The 22,360-nt window shown below is 37.3% G+C and overlaps 1 protein-coding gene across 1 annotated transcript in view; it reads right to left on the bottom strand.

Annotated features, from left to right (window-relative positions):
* The window catches only part of INPP5D (inositol polyphosphate-5-phosphatase D), an 82,601-nt gene that overhangs the window by 44,748 nt on the left and 15,493 nt on the right, over nucleotides 1–22,360 (bottom strand). The window contains exons 3-8 of the mRNA XM_083364727.1: nucleotides 13,800–13,950; nucleotides 11,783–11,948; nucleotides 7,358–7,498; nucleotides 6,604–6,691; nucleotides 1,794–1,862; nucleotides 791–862 (exon numbers count right to left, since the gene is read on the bottom strand). Of these exons, the coding sequence (XP_083220853.1) occupies nucleotides 791–862; nucleotides 1,794–1,862; nucleotides 6,604–6,691; nucleotides 7,358–7,498; nucleotides 11,783–11,948; nucleotides 13,800–13,950 (687 nt within the window). The remainder of the gene's footprint in view (nucleotides 1–790; nucleotides 863–1,793; nucleotides 1,863–6,603; nucleotides 6,692–7,357; nucleotides 7,499–11,782; nucleotides 11,949–13,799; nucleotides 13,951–22,360) is intronic.

The following is a 22,360-nucleotide window of genomic DNA, read 5'->3' as shown; positions in this document are numbered from 1 at the left end:
GTTTGACACCCTTGCCCTACATCAGGGGTAGGTAACCTTGGCTCTTTTATGGAAGTCCATGAGTCATAAAAGAGCCAAGGTTGCCTACTCCTGCCCTATACCATTTGAGATAAATGGTTGTCCAGTTTCTTTTTGAAAACCTCCAGTTATAGAGCACGCATAACTTCTGAAAGCAAGCTGTTCCATTGATTGATTGCTCTCACCATAAGGAAATTTCTCCTTATTTCTAGGTTGCTTCACTCCTTGGTTAGTTTCCATCCGTTGCTTCTTATCTTGCCTTTTGGTGCTTGGAAAAAGAGTTTGGCCCTCCCCTCATCTTTGTAGGAGCCCCTCAAATATCGGAACACTGCTATCATGTCTCCCTTAGTTCTTCTTTTCTTTAGACTAGATATAACCAATTCCTATAAACTTTCTTCATATGTTTTAGCCTCCAGCCCCGGATCATTCTTGTTGCTGTTTTTACACTCTTTCCAGAGTCTTAACATTCTTTTTTTATATTGTGATGACCAGAACTGGATGCAGTATTCCAAGTGTGGTCTTACTAAGGCTTTGTAAAGCAGTACTAGAATTTCACGTGATCATGATGTTATCCCTCTAATACTATCATTATATTAATTATATATTAATTACATTAACATTATGTTAAATATTTCTTCAATGAGTAAGTGTTGCCTTAGCACTGTATCACTTTCAGTATGAACATGGTTTATTTTTTTTTAATAGGTGAGAGCATTGAGAGTATCAAGAATTATAAATAATTCTGTGTGACCAGATAATACTTAAAATTCACCTCAAAGGTAACAGGAGGGATAAGTGAACGTCGATGTGTTGAATCTAACCCTTCAATCAATACTCTTTTCACCTGTAAAAATATAAGAATGAATAGTTCTACCTGACAATCTCAAACTTCAACACAAGGAGACTTTAGGAGATTTTGTACAGGTTACTTTACTGTAACCTATACAATAGATTAAGGGACGCGGTGGCTCAGTGGGTTAGGACGCTGAGCTTGTCGATCAGAAGATCGGCAGTTTGGCGGGTTGAATCCCGAGTGCCGCGTAGCAGAGTGAGCGCCTGTTACTCGTCCCAGCTTCTGCCAACCTAGCAGTTCGAAAGCACGTAAAAATGCAAGTAGAAAAATAGGGACCACTATGGTGGGAAGGTAACAGCGTTCCGTGCGCCTTTGGCGTCTAGTCATGCCGGCCACATGACCACGGAGACGTCCTCGGACAAGCGCTGGCTCTTTGGCTTTGAAACGGAGATGAGCACCGGCCCCTAGAGTTGGAAACGACTAGCACGCATGTGCGGGGGAACCTTTACCTTTACCTTTATACAATAGATTACACTAATTATAAATAAACTGACTGATTTAGCTATGACAATGGTCAATGAATTGAAAAGAAAAAAAACATTCTAACTTCTTCCAGCTGCAGGCTGTAACTGTATGAAGGTCAATTCTCATATAATAAAGTAATGAATGCTTATCCTCAATTTCCAGTCTCTAGCATCTCTAAGAGCCTTAAATGCATGTGACATCACCAGGTTATTTTCTGAGTTAATTTACACACAACAGAAAAAAAAAACTCCTAAATGAGTAACTGCTTTTTAAAATGCAGATTTGGCAATTTGGCATATGAGTTGTTAGGAAGATTACAGATCATATAAGAAACAGTGGGACATTTTTTAAAATAGATTATTTTTAAAAATAAAATAATAAAAAGTATTTAAATAAGGAGATATAGTACATCTGAAGATTAAGTGGCAGCCACAGAGATATCTAAAAGCCACTGTACCTTATCCTCTATCGAAGAAAGCAAATTTGTCAATTGAACCAATTTTGCACGATTGACATCAAAGGATGGCTGTTAAGAGTGACATAGAAAAAGAAAAGTATAAGAATAATGGAATACCATTTTACCAATAAAAGTCTGGCATTTTATCATCTGCGTATATATTTCAGAAAGCATTGTAACCTTATATTATCCCAGTGAGTATCAATAATCTGAATATCAGAACAGAATGAAACTGAATTTGCAGAAAGGTTAAGTGCAAAAGAACCCATTTCAAATCCAGTGCTTTAATGAGAAGAAGTTGCAAATGATGGAAAGTGATCTTGTAATTATGGGTCTAGAGCTAAGCCGTGCAGACAAAATAGTAACACTATACAGTTGCAAGTAAGATTTTCCAGGGCTTCAGGCACAAGACACAAAAGAACTTTAGATGCTTCATTTATCAGGGTGGGTGGAAAGAAAGTTTTTCTAGCAGAGCACAGGAAGAGGTGAGCATATGAAATGGTGAAGCTATTGCATATATATATATATATATATATATATATATATATATATATATATATATATATATATATATATATATATATATATATATATATATATATATATATATATATATACACACACACACACACACACACACACACATACATACATACATACATACATACATATATAGATATAGATATAGATATATAGATATAGATATAGATATAGATATAGATATAGATATAGATATAGATATAGATATAGATATAGATATATAGATATAGATATAGATATAGATATAGATATATATGGATCTTTGGTTATTCGGGTTTTTTCCCGCATAGAAATGAAGGTGTAGGCGTGACGTTTCGACGGAATCCCATCCGTCATCATCAGGCTGGTGGCTTCTGCTTCCTTCTTCTAGGAGAAGCATGTGGCTGTTTGTTCCTCTTTTTTAAACTGCCAGAGGGGGTGTGTTCTGTGGGTGGAGGTGTGCTCTGATTGGGTGGGGGATTAAGTGTGTTCTGATTGGGTGGGAGTGTGTTTTGAATGGTGGGTGTGTTCTGATTGGGTGGGGGGGTGTTTTGAGTGGATGGGCTGGTCTCAGCTGCCAGCCTTAGACCTGAGCTGGTGAGTTGTGCTGCTTTTGTTCGGCTTCGTGTTTGTGGTGGTGCCATGTTTTTATAGTGGGTGTCAGTTTGCTTATTGTGTGGTTTGGAGGGGTTTAAAGTGGCTGATGTTGCAGCTGTAGTTAGGTTTCTGTTTTGTGGTTGTGTGTCGTTATCGTTATGGGTTCGGATTTGCTTTTTGAATGGTTGTGTGGTGGTGATGTCATGTGATGTTATCATGAGTTTGGGTCTGGTATCATTCTTGGTGGTTGGGACTCGTCTGTCAATCAAGGCTGGTTTCAAAATGGCTGGTAGGCGAGAGGTATCATCTCGTTTGTTCATGCTGTGGGGGCGTTTTTCTATCTCAATGGCTTCTCTGATTATTTTGTTGTTAAAATGTTCAATTTTGGCGATAGTTTTGGTTTTTTAAAATCAATTTCATGTCCCGTGGCTTTAAAGTGTTGGAACAGGGATGAAGTTTGTTCTCCCTTTCTGAGTGAGTTCCTGTGCTCTTCAATGCATGCACGTATTCTTCTGTTGGTTTGTCCGATGTATATGGTGGGGCAGGTGGTGCATGGGATTTCGTATACTCCTTGGTTTTCTAACCCAATTATGTCTTTGGGGTTTCTTAGGATGGTGGATATTTTTTTGTCTGTGTAGAATGCTGTTTTGATGTTGTGTTTTTGGAGGATCTTGCTGATTCTGTCTGTGGTCCCTTTTAAGTATGGGAGTAGGGCTTTGCCATTTTCTTGTTCTCTGTCTTGGGTTTTTGTGGGTGTCTCTCTTTGGATTAAGTTGGTAATCATGTTTTTGTGTAAAGACAGATGCAAAAAACGAGTTAAATAGTTCTGCTTTCTCCCTGTTGCTTGTCACCCTCTTGCCACTTTCCCCCACTAATGGTCCAATCATTTCCTTAACTTTTTTCTTGTTTTTTACATGTTGAAAGAAGCTTTTTTTGTTATATTTGACTTTGGTCGCAAGCCTTAGTTCATTTTGAGTCTTAGCTTTCCTCACTTCATCTTTGCAGGCTCTGGCTATTTGCTGATATTCTGCCTTAGTTATGTGCCCCTCTTTCCACTTGTTATACTTGTCCTTTTATCTTTCGATTTATCAGAGAGTTCTTTATGCAGCCATGCTGGTTTCTTTTGAGAGTTGCTATTTTTCTTCTTTGTTGGTATCTTAATATTTTCTGTATATAAATGATTTGATATAGGCATTTTTATATTTATACAAATAGTAATAATCGCTATGTATGACATTTTTCCAGCTTATATTATTCTTATAACCATCATTTCATTAGTTCAGCATGCATCCTATTTTCGTCACTTTTATTTATGCTTAATTTCCCTTATATTCAATCCAATTCTTATCAGTCATAATTTCTTCATATGTTAGTCATCTAACTATCCAATTTTTTCCATTTAAGTACATCATCCCAATATTTTATCTCATGCATTATAAAAATACTATACTTATTATCTATCTTATAGTATCTAGATATAACATCCTTTTTAAGCAGTTTATATTTTACTTATATTAATAAAAGTTACACCAACCTGCTATTTTTACATTTCATATATTATGGAACATACTATATTACTTAAATCTCTTATCCCTCTTGTTATAGAGCCTCTTTATGTTCAAAGTTTTCTATTCTTTTAGCCATATTCAAACAATGTTTGTTCACATAATAGTTCATCTGGTAGGGTGAGTCAAATCTCTTGTATCTGGTCTTCTTCTTTTGCTGAGTAGTTTTCCAAGTTGATGTAATCCACTTACCCGGCAGTTCCTGTGTTTTTACAAAAGTTGTTGGTAATACAAAAGATGAAGTAAGTAAGATGAATACTTTCTGTGTCCCAAACTTTGTTGGTTCTCCTGGTAATTCTATAGTCTATTCCATTTTTCTTGTTGTATCAGAACCTTGTAGATTTTTTCCTGTTTGTGTTAAATTGTAATTCTTTTCATTTGTTATTTCATCAATTTGATCATATTCTTCTAATTTGTACTCTATTATCTGATTTATTTGTTCATTCATTGTTATTTCCTGGGTGTTTTTTAATTGAAGATTTAGATTGGAAATATGCTTATTTAAATCATCAGAGTTGTTTCGAATTTCCTCGTAGTTTGAGTCCATTGTCATTTGTATTTGTCCTAATGTTACATATAATTCCTCCTGGAAAGTAATTATCTTGCCTTGAAGTATTACTTCTGGATGCCCTTGATTTTTCAGGCTAAGTCCTTCAGGAGAAAATATTGAACGTGGCATCCTGTCATTTTTTGATATGTATGTGATAGCCATGTTGTCTCCTCCCTTCAAATAATCTTTCATCAAAGTTTTAATTCAAAAGTCAATTTATCAGTCAGTTAAAATTACAGTTCAGTGTGTTAAATCACTTTAAATCCTTCCTGTAGGTTCTCCTCTAAAAGATTAGCCAAAAGCCAAGGTTTTTCTTTTCCATAAACAGTTCTTAGATTTAAGCAACAGTCCAAGTATTTTTTTTCTTTCAGACACTTTTTAATCTTATAGCTGGCTCTTCCTTTGTTTCCAGCTGTCTTCAAGGTTATTTACAATTCAAAGGAACAGCTTTTTATTTTCTAGGCATTCTGCCAATTTTAGAGTCATTGTTATTATTCTATGCTCTGATTCTCCACTAGATGTCAGCAGTTATTTCTTTTTTCTGTTTTTTTCAATCAAAAAGTTATTTTTGTTATATATTTTTATAATTCCATCAAAAACTGTTTAGGGTATAATTTTGACAGTTTCTTAGTTCCTAGATTTGTCCAGACTGTAGTATTTTAAATCAAACTTTAGTATATCTCTTTCCTCCTTGATATTAATTCGCCCTTCCATCTGTAAGGGAATGGGGATATAATCCCCTCCCTTCACTTCTGGAGGTTTTCTTGCTTTGGGGATCTTTCTCAAGGATTCAATTAGTAGATAGAAGAAAGAAGATCAGTACTCTTACCAATTCCAAGCATACTGTTCACCGATGTTCAGGTTCATGCTCTGGGACTTCGACTGCAAGTAGCTTGGGCTAGACGCTGATCTCACACTAGCCTTTCTCCTGTCAGGTTCGGAGGGCTTTGTGATCAATGGGATGCCCCTTCACGGTCACCTCTTTGGGGCGACTTTGGACCCATCTAGGGTCCCTCTGGCAGGACGAAACTAGCCATGGGGAGCGGAGGTCTGCTCTCGCACGGCCATGCGCTATGGGTGCAGAACCGGAAGTCTTTAATATCAACATTTTAAAACTGGCTCAGTAGAAAACTGTAACCTAATCCAGGTCTTTTAATAATAGTGTTAGAGGACAGTGGCTAGGTACACATCCCTCACTATCCATAAGGGCAGCAGCACATGACAATAATAAAGATATGAGGTTACCAATCGATGACACCTTGTGATTAGGTTATCCATATCCAGGAAGCATTCTATCTGGCATTGCAATCTGATGTAGAAAAGAGTCTAATGACATTAAAAATACTGCACACTTTTCCAGACCATCAACTTGCTCCTGAAGAATGAATGCAGCTCCTACCTATTTCCAGAATACTTCTGGGTAGCCCATGTTAAACATAATACAACTAAGAAACAAATTAAGGAAAAAAAAGATTTCAATTAAGAAGAATGCTTTGCTAACTATTGCCGTATATCATGCAACCCCTCTTTAGTTGATATGAATTCTAAGACATATATTGCCAATTCCATAAAATCATACCTGAGAATGTCGATGGGTACCTGGGGAAAGCTGCTGATCAAACACCATCTGTATAGATTCCAGAGAAGGTAAAGTTCGAGACAACTCACTGAAATGCAAAAGCCGTGTATATAAACAACTTGGTTATGCAGTATTATATTCGCATTCTCCAATATTGTGTACTCTAGCCTAAATCCATTAGGAAGACAGCTTCCAGAATTCTCCAGACAGCTAGCAAATAGCTACGAAAGAGTATAAGATTCTTTACCAGTTTTCAAATAGCTTTAGACTTCTACATTCTAACAAATGTTCTGCATTTCTTTTTGGTTTTACGTGCAATTTGGTTGAAAGTAAGCAACATCGGCTTAATTAAGTGGAGGTTTAGTTTGGTTTGTAGACCCTATGGCAGGGGTGTCAAACTGCTAGCCTGTGGGCTGGATGCGTCATGCCAACACTGCGCCCACCCTATTGCCAGCAATGGGAAAAACGTTGTGATACGTCGTGACACGTCACGTGACATCGCGAGTTTGACACCCATGCCCTTTGGTCTTTGCTTCCCCATTGGGCAGAATTCCTCCCTCACCTTTACTCTTGGTTCTTAAGCTTTATTGCATGTGGAATGCTGGTTTAATGATTTTGAATCCACATCCTAAGAGCTCAAGCCAAAGGAGCAATGACGTTTAACTTAACTAATCAAGAATTTATATAAATAGTTATAAACAGAATTCCCAAATTTTTGATATTGAAATATGCCTACAAATGAACTTGTGATTACTTGAAGAGTCCTTTGCAGAGTCCTGTAAGTAGTTTCTTCAGCTGAGGGAGATTCCACGAGCCAAGCTGTACATTTTCAATATCATTAGTTATATGAACTTTCAAATAATCCTGGATAAGTTTGAGATGCTCTTCTGGAATACTGTGGAAGAAAGAAACAGCTTGAAAACCAAATCAAGCATTAAGTTTATGTACCTAAATTTGGGCAAATGGGAGAAAAAGTCCTTGGTGAGAGGGAATTACAACAGTTTGTATAGCTCCTATTTTGATTTCTTGCTAGTAAGGAATAAAGGTAGGAGAGAGACAAAATGAAACAATTGTGTCAGAAGGAGCTCTGCTCACCTGCTGACAAGAAGGGACAATATGTGGCCTTCCAGGTGTTGTAGATAGCCAACTGCTACTTTGTCAATAATGTAGGATGATAGGAGATTTAGTCCCATAACTTCTAGAAGAGCTGGATCAGATGCTGTCTACTAATGATTTAAAATCTAATTTTCAAAAGATTGATATGCTCAGGGAAAAACACAAGCTAACTATATAAATTTAAACAAATATATAATGTCTATCTTTTGCTTTCAAAGTGCTTCAGCAATATTTTTAAAGAGGATTAGTACAATTATTCCATTACTGAAGATGTTTTAAGAGGAGCTTGCCTAAGCCTCCTTATAAATTTACAGAAGGAACATGAACTGATTTGAACTCAGTGTGCACCATCGGAGTGTATTGTTTTGAACAATGTTTTGAACAATGTTGGAAGTGAAGGGATGGGGTGGAGGAGGGGTAGTGTCATCTAGGCTTCCTCCCAAGGAAGCTCATAAAAGCTTACGGCCCAAGTAATACATTCTCTTTCATCACTTTCTTGTTTGCTGATATAGTGTGCATGAATAGCTTTGTTTTACCAGTGGAGGAAGGCTTTCTTCCTGTCTACCACCCACACAAAACCAAACCTCCTAACCTTTTCTTGAGAGAACATCCAGCCAGCAAATTTGTTTCTATCTATAAGATAATTTTGCACCCCACCCTCTGATCAAGCCGGACCAGCCTTTTGAATTATCTGCTTCTAATATGTCACTAAAATTGCTGAATTCCTAATCATTTTAGAAATGAACAGAAAAGGGATCATTTACAGTTTCCATTACTGCTGTCATTGCAGCAGTACAAGCAGAAACATTTTTTTACCTAGTAAAAATTGGTCTATTTTTATAAAATACCACTTAGGAACAGAAAGGTTTAAGAAGAGGCTGGCTGTATCATCCAAGACCTGTTTTTGATTCTTACAACACACAACTAGATGCTCTGGGGTACTTCTAAGCCAAACTCTTCCTAAGCTGTTATTTCTCTGTATAGAGAGTATAGCCTTGATGGACAGAAGGAAGATCTGTTACCAAGGCAACAACCAGATAAACATAGGTTGAGTCCAGAGCAAGAAAGAGATTTATGAAAATGCCTCAGATGCCCCGTCTTCCCAGTTCACATGAAAATAAAAGAGTCAGGAGAGAAAGCACATTCATACTTGCAAGGTTCTGTGTTACTATAGCTTTTCTAATAAAAGTAGCTTTAGGCCCACATTGTATCTGCTTCTAAGTTTGATATATATGTAAGGCTGACATCCTGCATTCTGGAATTATGTTGCTCCCAACATTCGTTGATCAAGACCAAAATACCATAAAGACACGCTTTCTGTGAATTTATCCAAGTTTAAAATCATCTCTTTTAAAACCATCCAGATTTAGTGGCTGTCACCGTGTTATATAGTAATGAATTTCACTGATTAATTATACACTGTGTGAAGAACTGATATCTTCTTTCTGGCTAAAATCTCCTTCCAAACAACTTTTTTGATGGCCCTGGTCTTCGAGCATTTTTCTTGTCTATTTTTTTCAATGCCATGCATGATTTTACATCTCCTCTCAAGGGCTTTTTTTTTCTCAGCTAAAGAGTCACAAGAATGCTGACCTTTTTCATATGGAAAGTGTTTTGCACTCCCGCTCCTCTATTATATCTATTATATATTTTTAAGTGCCCAACCAGACTTGGGCATAGTACTCTGGATGAAGATGTAGCATAGATTTTTGTAAGGAGATTATGATGTTGGCGTTTTTAGTTTAAACCCTTTCCCTTATTACCATAGCATTTGTGGGAAGTCAGCCCCCCCCCCGAGAAGGAAATATTAAAGAGGCAGAAAAGAATGCCCAGATTTCCTTAATAACCCCAAGTCTCCCTCCCCCAAGCAGAAACCAGCTCTGTAGAAATGCAGATGTAAATAATCCAGGAAGGTTGGAGGGCCCCAGCTAGAAGCTTAGGAAGACAAAGACACCTAAAATCTACATACCCCACCCAAACTCTAATACAGGACATAATAGGATTAACCCACAGATACCAAAGGGCACACTCAGACTCAGGTCAAAGTTCATGCCACAGGAACAACTCCAAACAAAAGGCTCCAGAGGGTATAAAAACCCACTCCCTACATGTGCTCTCTCTCTTTTTCTTCCAGAGCCATCTTCCTGTCTGGCTGTTCTCTTCAATAAACTGTAACATTTCTAAAGCGGTCACCATGTTGTTTATTCTCAGCTTGGACTGAACCATGATGAAGACTCTTCATTCAACACATGACATTTGGCTTTTCCACAGCTGTCACAGAATGAGCTGACATCTTCATTGAGCTATATCCTAATTTGTTTCAAACAACTTGAACTTCATCAATGTATATGTAAAATTAAAAGTTTTGCCTCAAAGTGTATTATTTTTCACTTATAAATTGACTTCCATCTGCCACTTCATGCTTTTTAAAATGATGCTTATGAAATTACCTACAATTACTTTTGGTTTTTATCACTCTGCACAGTATCATGTGCATACTGACACAATTTTCTGCTTAAATTATCTTCTGTCAATATAATTTATGAACAATTTTAAAGCTTATATTTTAGGCACTCAATTTCTTACTTTTTCCACAAACAAAATTGTCCACTTATTCCTACCCATTGCTTTCTGCTTTTTAACCAGCTAGCAATCCATAAAAAGATAGTATATCTTATCTCACAATAAGTTTAGACTTAAACTTAAGTTTAGACACTTGTACCCATGTTGATGAGCCACAAAAACAAAACTTTGTAAAGCAACATCTAGATGTTTCTTCAGCATGACTTTTTCCTCTCTGTGCATAGTTATTCATTCTTTGATTACTAATTGTACTAATTTGTCTGGAACAGATGTTAAGCTCACTTGTCTGATCTCCCAGATCTCCCTTTTTAAAAAAACTGGTGTCCCATGGAGTATCTTCTGGTCTTTTGCATTGAGTTTGATTTGAGTGATCAGTTACAATTTTAAGAACTCTTGGTGGGGTACCAGGAGTAAGTTATTACAAAAAATGTCCTAGAATAGTGGTTTTCAAACTGTTTCAGACCATGGGAACATCATTGTTAAAAACAAAAATCCTGGAATACCCATTCAAGAGATATGGGACTTCTCAATGTCAACTGATAAGCACTGCCATTTCTGCTGTACCTTAGCTACTAAGTGTGTGTGTGGGGGAGGAGTTCTCTGCAAGAGACTAAGAAGGGAAAAGAAAACTCTCTCCAAGAGTCTTTTTTCTTGCCTTGGTCCTGCAGAACCTATTCAAGACCTTGAGTTCATGGAACCCTATTAAAAAAAACCTAATTCCTAGAATATCTTGTTATCTTCCTGCCTGAGAAAATCATACTGTAATATTTTAGTAGATCAATTATTACTCCTGAATGTCCATTACAGTGTAAATTATATCATTTGTGTCAATTTACATCATTTGCACATTACACAATAATTCAATTTGTGTAATGAAGTTACTATGTAAATGATGTAAATTACCACAAAAGACATAAAATAAAAGTAAATTTAACTCCATGATCTGGATACTTTGGTTGAAACAAATAACTCATGCATTATTTGGAGAGGATATTTACATGGAAATTTGATCTATTGCATCTGTAGTCTGCTAAGAAAGAAGTTAATTGAAGTTTTATTGTACATAATTCTCCAGTAAAAAGGACAGAGGCAAAGAATTTATTCCATTTCTCTGCATGTTCCTCATCCTCCCTGAGGAAACATTCAACAACTTTGTCATCAGAAAACTCAACTTTTAGAAACTCTTATTGTTCTCTTTCATTTTTGTTTGCCTCTAAGTTTTTTTGTTTTGTTTTTTGACATTCCATATTACCACTATATACTTTTTTGCCAGATTTCCCCCCCCCCCTCATTAGGACAGGCTTTTCATTTCGTGAAGGAAGGCCTTCTTAGCTTTCACAATTTCCTGGACACTTTTACAAAGAAATGCTCTGGCCTGTTCCCAGATTTGTCTGGAAATCTTTTTTCAAGAGAACTGTGAAAGGAAATGAGGTTAATTCCAGACTTTTTCATTCTTGAGAGAAATGGTGAAAGATCTTACTTGCTGGTATCCTGGTGCTGTAATCGCTGGAGCAAGGTTTCAGAAAGAGGTGGTTTGCTAACTCCTGTCATCTGGACATTATCATTGAGTGAAAGCTCTTCCTTTGTTTCACTTAATGGAACTGAAATGGTGCGTGGAGGTAATACAGGTGGAATAGGCAAAGAATCTGTCGCCAAAACAAGATATGCACACACTATGACTTAGGGACTCAAAATGCTACTTTGTTTAAAACATTCTACTTTTCAGTGGGATACTATTCTTACCGGAGAATAATTCTCTATAAGGGTAACTTCTGTGTATATTGATATGGTACAATGACAGCTCCATAAAGATTTTGGTGAATTAAGTGTAAATCGTCACATAGGTATGAAACTAGCTGAATGACTATGGTATAATCTATTTGGGGGGGGGAACTATTGCACTTTATCAGATAATGGAAAAAGAAACAGCAAAATAAAACTTAGAATGATGTGTGTATATTTAAAAGGCAAACAGGAAAAAAGGGAGAAGAAGGAAAGCAAGGGAAAAAAAAGAAAATGCATTAAGTTATGAAAGGTTAACTAAGACTTAACAAGACCTCATCTGGAGAAGGAGTTTATGTTTAGACACCTTTCAGCCTGCCTGGGTATTGTGATATATATGGGGAAATATACATTTCTCACAGATTTCTATTAAAAAGGTAGAACGGCAACAGAGGAACCACAATTTCATTTTTTCCCCATCACAAAATCAGAGCCATAACTCTTTTGGTATGTTATAGTCCAAGAGAGCGGAGGGAAGGACATTACAATGAGCAAGAGTAAAATTCAACAGATTCCCCTATCTCCAGCATACAGTGTGCCCAAGGATGGGACTGGTCACATTCTTTAGAGGCAAGACTTTAGTTTCTAATAGCTGTAGTATTTTCTCTGCATTGTGGTTAAAGGTTTCTTTCTGTTTTAATCACTTGTATTTCCACCCAGCTGTTGGAATAATAATAGAAGCATCGCTATTATTTTAATTGGGATTTCCCTAGGAGAGAGAGAGAGGGTAGTCTCCCCTCTGGTAGGAGAGAGAGAGAGGGAAGTCTCCCCTCTGGATGAAGCCGTGGCACCAGCATGTTTAAAGGAAAAGATGTAAGAACCAGAGGTGATTCTACATAGGATTCACATGGAAACCACTTCTCCAAGTCAGGATTAGTGTCTGATTTAGGTTGATGGTACAGCTGTGCCAAATGTATAATCATGTGAGCTTCTGAAAGAGAGTTAAAGCCTTTCTCCTCTGAAAGGTTGTGTACACTGTAATTAGAATTATAGATAGGGTTTTCATCTGTTTGCTTTTAATGGGAATTTAATTGGAATGAGTTTTAACTTTGTAAACCATTACAAGAGTATATTGCCAAATTTATTAATACTGATATGTCAGAAGAAGCAAGACAGACAGAATGAAACTTCAAGTGGCATTTTGTGCTTGCATACATCTAAAATGTACTGCCAGAGAAACTTTTAAAATCTAACAAAAGCAGCATTAAGTAGGTATCAGTTTGACAGTATGATCGGTGAAGACAATCATCTATACACACAGTACAATTCAAAACTAAAAGCAAATATTTTAAAGAGAATTATGGTTTAGCTTGGTATTTATGACTAAAAGGAAGACAATACTTCAAAAACTATAGAGCAATAGATCTTCTTGCATTATTTTATTATATTTTTTTGACATACAACAGGGAAATACCTCAAGGTATATGACTAGGAGACTGATAAAATGCTTTGCATTTTTCCAGGGCATTTTCTACCCTTTGAAGGACAGGATGGGATAATATTCTTGAATGATATTCGTTATGGCTGACTGACAGGCAGTGTTCAGTTTCAAAGAATTGTTAGAGAGGTGTATAGTGAGGGATAAATGTATTTATTCAACAGTCCTTAATTCAACAGGTCAACTCAATTCCACTGTAATACTGACTACTGCCTGCAAATTGACAACTTTGGATTGATCAGTAATAATGTAAATTACTATATTTTGAACTTCTTACCCAGATCTTCTTCTAGATCATCTGTTGTCTCCTCTTCTTCGTGGGGAACTGGGAATTTAAGGCTCCGGACCAGCCCCCTGTTCTCTTTCTTGTAAAATTCTATCACTTCATCTAAGGTGTTGAAATATTGCACTGGAACACCTTCACATGCCTAAAGGCACCACAAATATATAGGGAGATATATACATGTATCAAATAGTGCTGGAGATTTTCAACCAAATAGGCATGTTGAAGAAGTTAATAATACACTTAGCAATACAGTGAAAGTACAGCAAACACAATTCTTAACACTTTTTAAATACACCCTTTACCATATTTTCAGCTAGGGTTAGGTTTTGGTAACAATGTAAGCCTAAGCAGGTATTCTTATTAAATGCCTGTTTTGGATCCTCAAGCCCATTCTTCATATTTTATCTCTGTTTTTTCCTCTGCCTACATTTCCCTTTCATTACTTGTAGATTGATCCACAAAAGAACTTTAAACAATGGATAACTCAAACAGTGTGAAGAGCGGCATATACATTTAATAAATAATAATAAGTAATTTGGTTTAATTTATTAATCACAGATATTACTTTAAGATATGTATGCCATTCCAGTAAGGTGACTCATTTTATTTCCTGGTCTCCTTCATCCAGACCAGTGTCAAATACCATGCTAAAAACCACAGAAGCAGAACATGCTGAATTCCAATCTGGGGGGGGGGGGGAATCCTCTTTGCCTTGAAAAATGAATGGCAATTAAACAGGACTATCTTATAGGTTAAGGGACGCAGTGGCTCAGTGGGTTAGGACACTGAGCTTGTCGATCAGAAGGTCGGCAGTTTGGCGGGTCGAATCCCAAGTGCCGCGTAACAGATTGAGCGCCTGTTACTCGTCCCAGCTTCTGCCAACCTAGCAGTTCGAAAGCACGTAAAAATGCAAGTAGAAAAATAGGTACCATTACGGTGGGAAGGTAACAGTGTTCCGTGCGCCTTTAGCGTCTAGTCATGCCGGCCACATGACCACGGAGACGTCCTCAGACAAGCGCTGGCTCTTCGGCTTTGAAACGGAGATGAGCACCAGCCCCTAGAGTCGGAAACGACTAACACGCATGTGTGGGGAAACCTTTACCTTTACCTTTTATCTTATAGGTACCCGTAGCAAGATCACAGGCACATCTAGTCTATACATGTGCTTTGCTTCATCAGTGCAAATTCTGCATTTTCTCTCAGCCTCAAGGCTTCAAGCCAACTGCTTTTTTCTAGCCATTTAAAGAAAGGAAAGGTGATTACTCTGTGTTCTTTCTAAACTGGAGAATAACACAACTAGTTCTTTTCTGACATAAGTGTCAGTCAATCTTTTTATGCATCTTAATCTGTTTGGCTGTTCAGGACCTCAGAAGATAGCAGTGACATGGGATGAGCCTGGAGAGAAGAGAAATGAACCTTTAGCTCTCCCACCCCCACCCCATGCTTCTTTGGTTTGAGATTTTAAAAAAATAAGATGGACAAAAGACGCTTAACAAGTTGTACTGCATTTTAATAAAAAGTGGAAATTTGGATAGCATAATTTGGCAGCATGACCTTTGAGCATTTAGGATGCAAAAAAAGATGCTGGGGTGCAGGTGTATCATGTGCATGTGTGCAGTGTGTCTGTTGCTTCTTCTGGCCTAGATTAGGTAAAGCATCTCATCTACTGTACCTCTTTAGATTTTAACTGGTTGGAAATAACATGTGAAGCTATTGCATTGCCTTGGTGTTCTAGGAAGAGTAAACCATGCACAGTTTTCCATTTTAGCTAAACTTTAATTTATATCTGCAAATGCAGCTATTTACTGTTTCACAGTCCCCCTTCCTCCATTGTCCCTTCCTCGCTATTTTCATTTTCCATTTTCACATACTAACTGCTTCAGTTCTTTGTAATTATGATTCAGATAGAAACAACTTCCTCATTTTTTCTTCACTTTTTTTAAAGATTCAAAATGATCTAAGATAATGGAAACTGATGATAAAAAAGACCACTGGCTTTTGGACCTAGAGATGACAAATTTACCAATTAAAGTTTATTTCGGGTTTATTATTTATTTATTTATTTATTTATTTCAGACATTTTGTATAACATGTTAAACTATATGACTTTTAATTTTTTCCCACCTTCACTGTTAGGCTTCACACAGACCATTCAATGAAGTCAAAGGCTATCATGCAAATAATCTTAGTCACAGATGCTTGGTGGTGGACAGCTTTTTAAAGAAAATAAAACTTCCTCAAGTTTCTTATGTTTATTCAAAAGATTTAGCCCCACCTCTAATGTTGCAACTGAACTGATAGACTCAGTGAACTAGAAGAGTTTAGAGTTTATAAACATCAAAGGAGATTCACTCCTCCATTGTTAGAGATACATTTTTTTTAAAAAAAAATGTATCTCTAACATTTTAAAAAAAATGTTCTTCCTTTTTCATTCTATATGGTTACTTTGGAAAAAAAGGAAAGACCATACAAATTATCATTCTATATCATTGCTAAATATTTAAATATAAATTACTGCAATTCTACAATTTTGCCAGTGAACATAAATAGAAAAATGCACCATACCATTAAATATGTAAAAATATAGCTGTAATAATTCTGACTGCAGAATAGGTTTCATCAATAATCTATTCTGCACAATTTGCTTTAATTAAAGACCGTCATGTTTCTGATAATCTTAAATTATTAGTAGATTTTGAAAATGAAGAAATGGCTGTAGTAGCTTATTTGGATGCAAATATGTACAGGTTAAATTTTTGGAAAATTTATCGCCATAGTTTATTTTTAATAATATATATTTATTATTTAATAATTTAAGAGCTCTCTTGTGGAGGTTGTAAAGCAATAGGGCAAATATTTTGGATATAAAAGAAATAGTAATAAATAAAGCACTTTCCCAATAGGCAAGAGAATACCTTTTAGTCTTTTGCTGTGATTTAATTAAACATTTAAGGATCATTATTCCTAGGAAAATATTCTTTTTGGGAGATTTAAATACTTCTGATTGTAAAATGTAGATACAGTAATGGTGACATTAATAGATGGTTAAAAATATCTATGGTGCTATGGGAAAGTAAAAAGACTATAAATATGAATATAATAACTGATATGTATTCTGAGAAGGATGTTAATTCTACCTAGTTATAAACCAGTTGGTAAATTATAGATTGTGTATGGAATGGTCAAATTCCAAGGATCTCCCTTTTAAATTTATAACTTTCTTATGAAAGTGTAATTTTAAATTATATCATTATCCAATGATATAATTTAAAATTAAACCTTCATAAGAAGTGATTTTTAAAGTAATAGTACTCCCTTAGTTATGACATCCCCATCATGGATTACTGCCTTGTCGTGGCAAAGGGGCTTGCGTAATTCAATGAAGCTATGAGCTATGCCGTGCAGGGCCACCCAAGATGGACAAGTCATAGCAGAGAGTTCTGACAAAACGTGATCCACTGGAGAAGGAAATGGCAACCCACTCCAGTATCTTTGCCATGAAAACCCTATGGACAGTACCAAAAGGCAAAACGATATGACACTGGAAGATGAGCCCCTCAGGTCGGAAGGCATCCAATATGCTACTGGGGAAGAGCAGAGGACTAGTACTAGTAGTGCTAGAAAGAATGAAGCGACTGGGCCAAAGCCGAAAGGATGCTCAGCTGTGGATGTGTCTGGTGGTGAAAGGAAAGTCTGATGCTGTAAAGATTTTTTCTCCATAGGAACCTGGAATGTAAGATCCATGAATCAAGGAAAGCTGGACGTGGTCAAACAAGAGATGACAAGACTGAACATCGACATCTTAGGTATCAGCGAACTAAAATGGACAGGAATGGGTGAATTTAATTCAGATGACCATCAGGTATACTACTGTGGGCAAGAATCCCTCAGAATAAATGGAGTAGCCTTCATAGTCAATAAAAGAGTAGGAAAAGCAATACTGGGATACAATCCTCAAAATGACAGAATGATCTCAGTTTGAATCCAAGGCAAACCATTCAATATCACAGTAGTCCAAGTCTATGCCCCAACCACCAGTGCTGAAGAGGATGAAATTGACCAGTTCTATGAAGCCATACAGCACCTTATAGAACTAACACCAAAAAATGATGTCCTTATCATCATGGGGGATTAAAATGCTAAAGTAGGAAGCCAAAAGATAACCGGAATAACAGGCAAGTTTGGTCTTGGAGTACAAAATGAAGCAGGGCACAGGCTGATAGAATTTTGTCAAGAAAATACGATGGTCATAGCAAACACTCTTTTCCAACAACCCAAGAGACGGCTCTACACATGGACATCACCAGACAGTCAACACAGAAATCAGATTAACTATATGCTCTGCAGCCAAAGATGGAGAAGCTCTATACAGTCAGTAAAAACAAGACCAGGAGCTGACTGTGGCTCAGACCATGAGCTTCTCATTGCAAAGTTTAGGCTTAAACTGAAGAAAGTAGGAAAAAGTACTAGGCCACTCAGGTATGAATTAAATCATATCCCTGTTGAATATACAGTAGAGGTGACAAATAGATTTAAGGAATTAGATCTGATAGACAGAGTGCCTGAAGAACTATGGACAGAGGTTCGCAACATTGTACAACAGGTAGCAACTAAAACCATCCCAAAGAAAAAGAAATGCAAGAAAGCAAAATGGCTGTCTGAGGAAGCTTTGCAAATAGCTGAGGAAAGGAGGGAAGTGAAAGGCAAGGGAGAAAAAGAAAGATACGCCCAGTTGAATGCAGAATTCCAGAGAATAGCTAGAAGAGATAAGAATGCCTTCTTAAATGAACAGTGCAAAGAAATAGAAGAAAACAATAGAATAGGGAGGACCAGAGATCTTTTCAAGAAAATTGGAGAGATGAAGGGAACATTTCATGCAAAAATGGGCATGATAAAGGACCAAAATGGCAGGGACCTAACAGAGGCAGAAGAGATTAAGAAGAGGGGGCAAAATTACACAGAACTATACAAGAATGAGAATGTCCCTGATAATCACAATGAGGTGGTCACTGATCTCGAGCCAGACATCCTAGACCTAGAATATGAAGTGAAGTGGGCCTTAGAAAAGCTGAGCAACAACAAAGCTAGTGGAGGTGCCAGTATTCCAGCTGAGCTATTCAAAATCTTAAAAGACAATGCAGTAAAAGTGCTACACTCAATTTGCCAGCAAATTTGGAAAACTTAACAGTGGCCACAGGATTGGAAAAGATCAGTTTACATTCCAATTCCAAAGAAAGGCAGTGCCAAAGAATGTTCAAACTATCGCACCATTGCACTCATTTCTTATGCTAGTAAAGTTATGCTTAAAATCCTACAAGCTAGACTCCAGCAGTATGTGGATCGAGAACTACCAGAAGTACAGGCAGGATTTCGAAGAGGCAGAGGAAATAGAGATCAAATTGCCAACATACGCTGGATCATGGAGAAAGCTAGGGAGTTCCAGAAAAACATCTACTTCTGCTTCATTGACTATGCTAAAGCCTTTGATTGTGTGGATCATAACAAACTGTGGCAAGTTCTTAAAGAGATGGGCGTACCAGACCATCTTATTTGTCTCTTGAGAAACCTATATGTGGGCCAAGAAGCAACAGTGAGAACTGGACACGGAACCACTGATTGGTTCAAAATTGGGAAAGGAGTCCGGCAAGGCTGTACACTGTCACCCTGCCTATTTAACTTATATGCAGAGCACATCATGAGAAAGGCAGGGTTAGAGGAATCAAAAGTTGAATTAAGGTTGCCGGAAGAAATATCAACAACCTAAGATATGCAGATGATACCACTCTAATGGCAGAAAGTGAAGAAGAACTAAAGAGCCTCTTGTTGCGGGTGAAGAAGAAGAGTGTAAAACTTGGGTTGAAACTTAACATTAAGAAAACCAAGATCATGGCATCCGGCCCTCTCAATTCCTGGCAAATAGATGGGGAAGAAATGGAGGTAGTGACAGATTTTATTTTCCTGGGCTCCAAGATCACTGCAGATGGGAACTGTAGCCAAGAAATTAAAAGACGCTTGCTCCTGGGGAGGAAAGCCATGGCAAATCTAGACAGCACACTAAAAAGCAGAGACATCACCCTGTCAACAAAAGTGTGTATAGTCAAGGCTATGGTCTTCCCAGTTGCAATGTATGGCAGTGAAAGCTGGACCATAAAAAAGGCTGAGCACCAAAGAATTGAGGCCTTTGAACTATGGTGTTGGAGAAGACTCCTGCGAGCCCCTTGGACTGCAAGGCGATCAAACCGGTCAGTCCTAGAGGAGATCAACCCTGACTGCTCTTTAGAAGGCCAGATCCTGAAGCTAAAACTCAAATACTTTGGCCACCTAATGAGAAGGAAGGACTCACTGGAGAAGAGCCTAATGCTGGGAAAGATTGAGGGCAAGAGAAGAAAGGGACGACAGAGAATGAGGTGGCTGGATGGAGTCACTGAAGCAGTAGGCGTGAGCTTAAATGGACTCCAGAAGATGGTAGAGGACAGGAAGGCCTGGAGGAACGTTGTCCATAGGGTTGTGATGAGTCGGACACGACTTTGCAGCTAACAACAAGAAGATATGACACGCCTTTCAAATCTGGACATAATTTAATAATAGAGGCTTTTAAAAATAATTATAAATAGGATGTTATTGTATCTTTTACAATTATGTAATAGTTGTGATTTCAAGTTTATGTGATATTTCTTATATTTTACTGAGTGGTGATTAAAACTGTTTGTTTTACTAAGTGGATTTGTTTTGTATTATTTTTCTGGTGATAACTTTGTCCCCAAAGCAATTCTGCAATAGAATAATAAACAAATAATTTATTTAACAATAGTTGGTGGAATCCAATGGAAAATCTCCTTTTGTTGGTAGAGATTTCTTTAATAAAAAAAAGAGAGATAACACCTTAAACCTGTGTTCTTTCTATTATACTGCACTCTTCTGTGTAACTTTGAATGATAGCACTTTGACTCATCATGTCAATGACATTTCAGATAGACCTGTCACTCCATCCAAGTCTATTGTTGCAATTTTCAGCAATTAAAATTCATCACAGGAAAGTAACCTTGCCAGTAGAATATAGAAAGAAGCACAATCTACTGATAGAGTTTCAAGTATGTCTTTTATCTGTTTCTTGAGAAATCAGCCATCATCACTGTATAAAAAGCAACACTGGAAATAATATAAAACATGCAACATATAAGAAATTGCGATGAGAAATGCAATTAACCCTCCTGTTCTAATACTTCCACCCTTGCTATTTGTTGGCCTCTGGACAAAGTGGGTTTGGGCTTATGGATTTCCTAAGCCCAAACAATAGAATCTGAGGAAGGCTGCACAGTCCTGAGATTAAAACCAGGTCTCAAGGCAGGGATGTTATGAATCTTGAAAAAAAAATACATTTATAGAAAAATGTGTTAATGAATGTGGCAACGTCCAATCCATCTATACATACATATAGATATACACTTATACATACTTGGTTTTGTTTTGTGAAATGGTTTTGTGAAAAAAGGAACAAAAATAGAAACAGGTTTGCACAGAAGTGAGAAATAACCACAGAAAACAGTCTGGGATGCCAGGTGAAGTCCATAAAAGTCACCATCAGAAGATGAAAGTCCCTGGCGTAGTCAGCTTCTTCTTTTGTTTCTGTTAGTGACTTGGCACATAAATGGTTCAGTAATGCTAAGTTTAAGAACAAGTCTTTTGAGTTTCAAAATAACCAGATTTTCCAAAATAAAAATCTGTTAACTATTCTCCCGAGCTCCTTTAGGTCAAATAGATCCAAGACTTTAAAGATGCACATTTATCACTTTACAACTGCTAAGGGAACAACTGCATAAACCATGAAGAGAGTGGGGAAAAGTGCCAGGGACAAGAGAGATTCGATGGGAGGTGGAGCAGGTAGATAAGTGATTTAAGTGCCTTTCATCAGTTAAAGCTGGTGGTGCATAATTAATTGCCCAATAAGATATCCTGCCTATTTTTTTTAATCCTATTTATATCCCGCCCTTCTCCGAAGACTCAGGGCGGCTTACAATTTAAGCACAAACCAATGTGCTTAGCAATAGCCTTCATTCTATGTATATGCCTGCTTATTAGGGCTTTCGCTCCCCCCAAGCGGCATTTTTACAAAGTCAGCTTATTGCCCCCAACAATCTGGGTCCTCATTTTACCTACCTCGGAAGGATGGAAGGCTGAGTCAACCTTGAGCCTGGTGGGATGCGAACCTGTACTAATTGCAGGCAGCTGGTGCTACTTAAGGAGGCATTAGCCCACTGCTCCACCAAGGCCCTTATTTTATTTAATGCTACAGTGGATGAGGCTACTGCAATGCAGGGTTTATATCAGGAAGCTGTGAATTCGATCCTAGGTAGTGGCTGATATTTCTCTCTGGGCTCAAAGAGAAAATATCTGCTATGAGCTGTGCAAAGGTGTCAGAAAGGGCATCTGGCCATAAATGGTCAGCTCCATTCAGTTGCCCCAACTCCACCCCATGCAAGGGATTACAGGGTTGTTAAAAGAAGAAAAAAAATGCAGAGTTAGCTAAAGAATTACGTAGGTAAAAAGCAGCA

Source organism: Vipera ursinii, assembly GCF_947247035.1.
Source record: "Vipera ursinii genome assembly, chromosome: 5".
NCBI lineage: Eukaryota > Metazoa > Chordata > Lepidosauria > Squamata > Viperidae > Vipera > Vipera ursinii.
The sequence above is the reverse complement of the archived record's forward strand: the minus strand, read 5'-3'. Positions and strand labels throughout refer to the sequence as shown.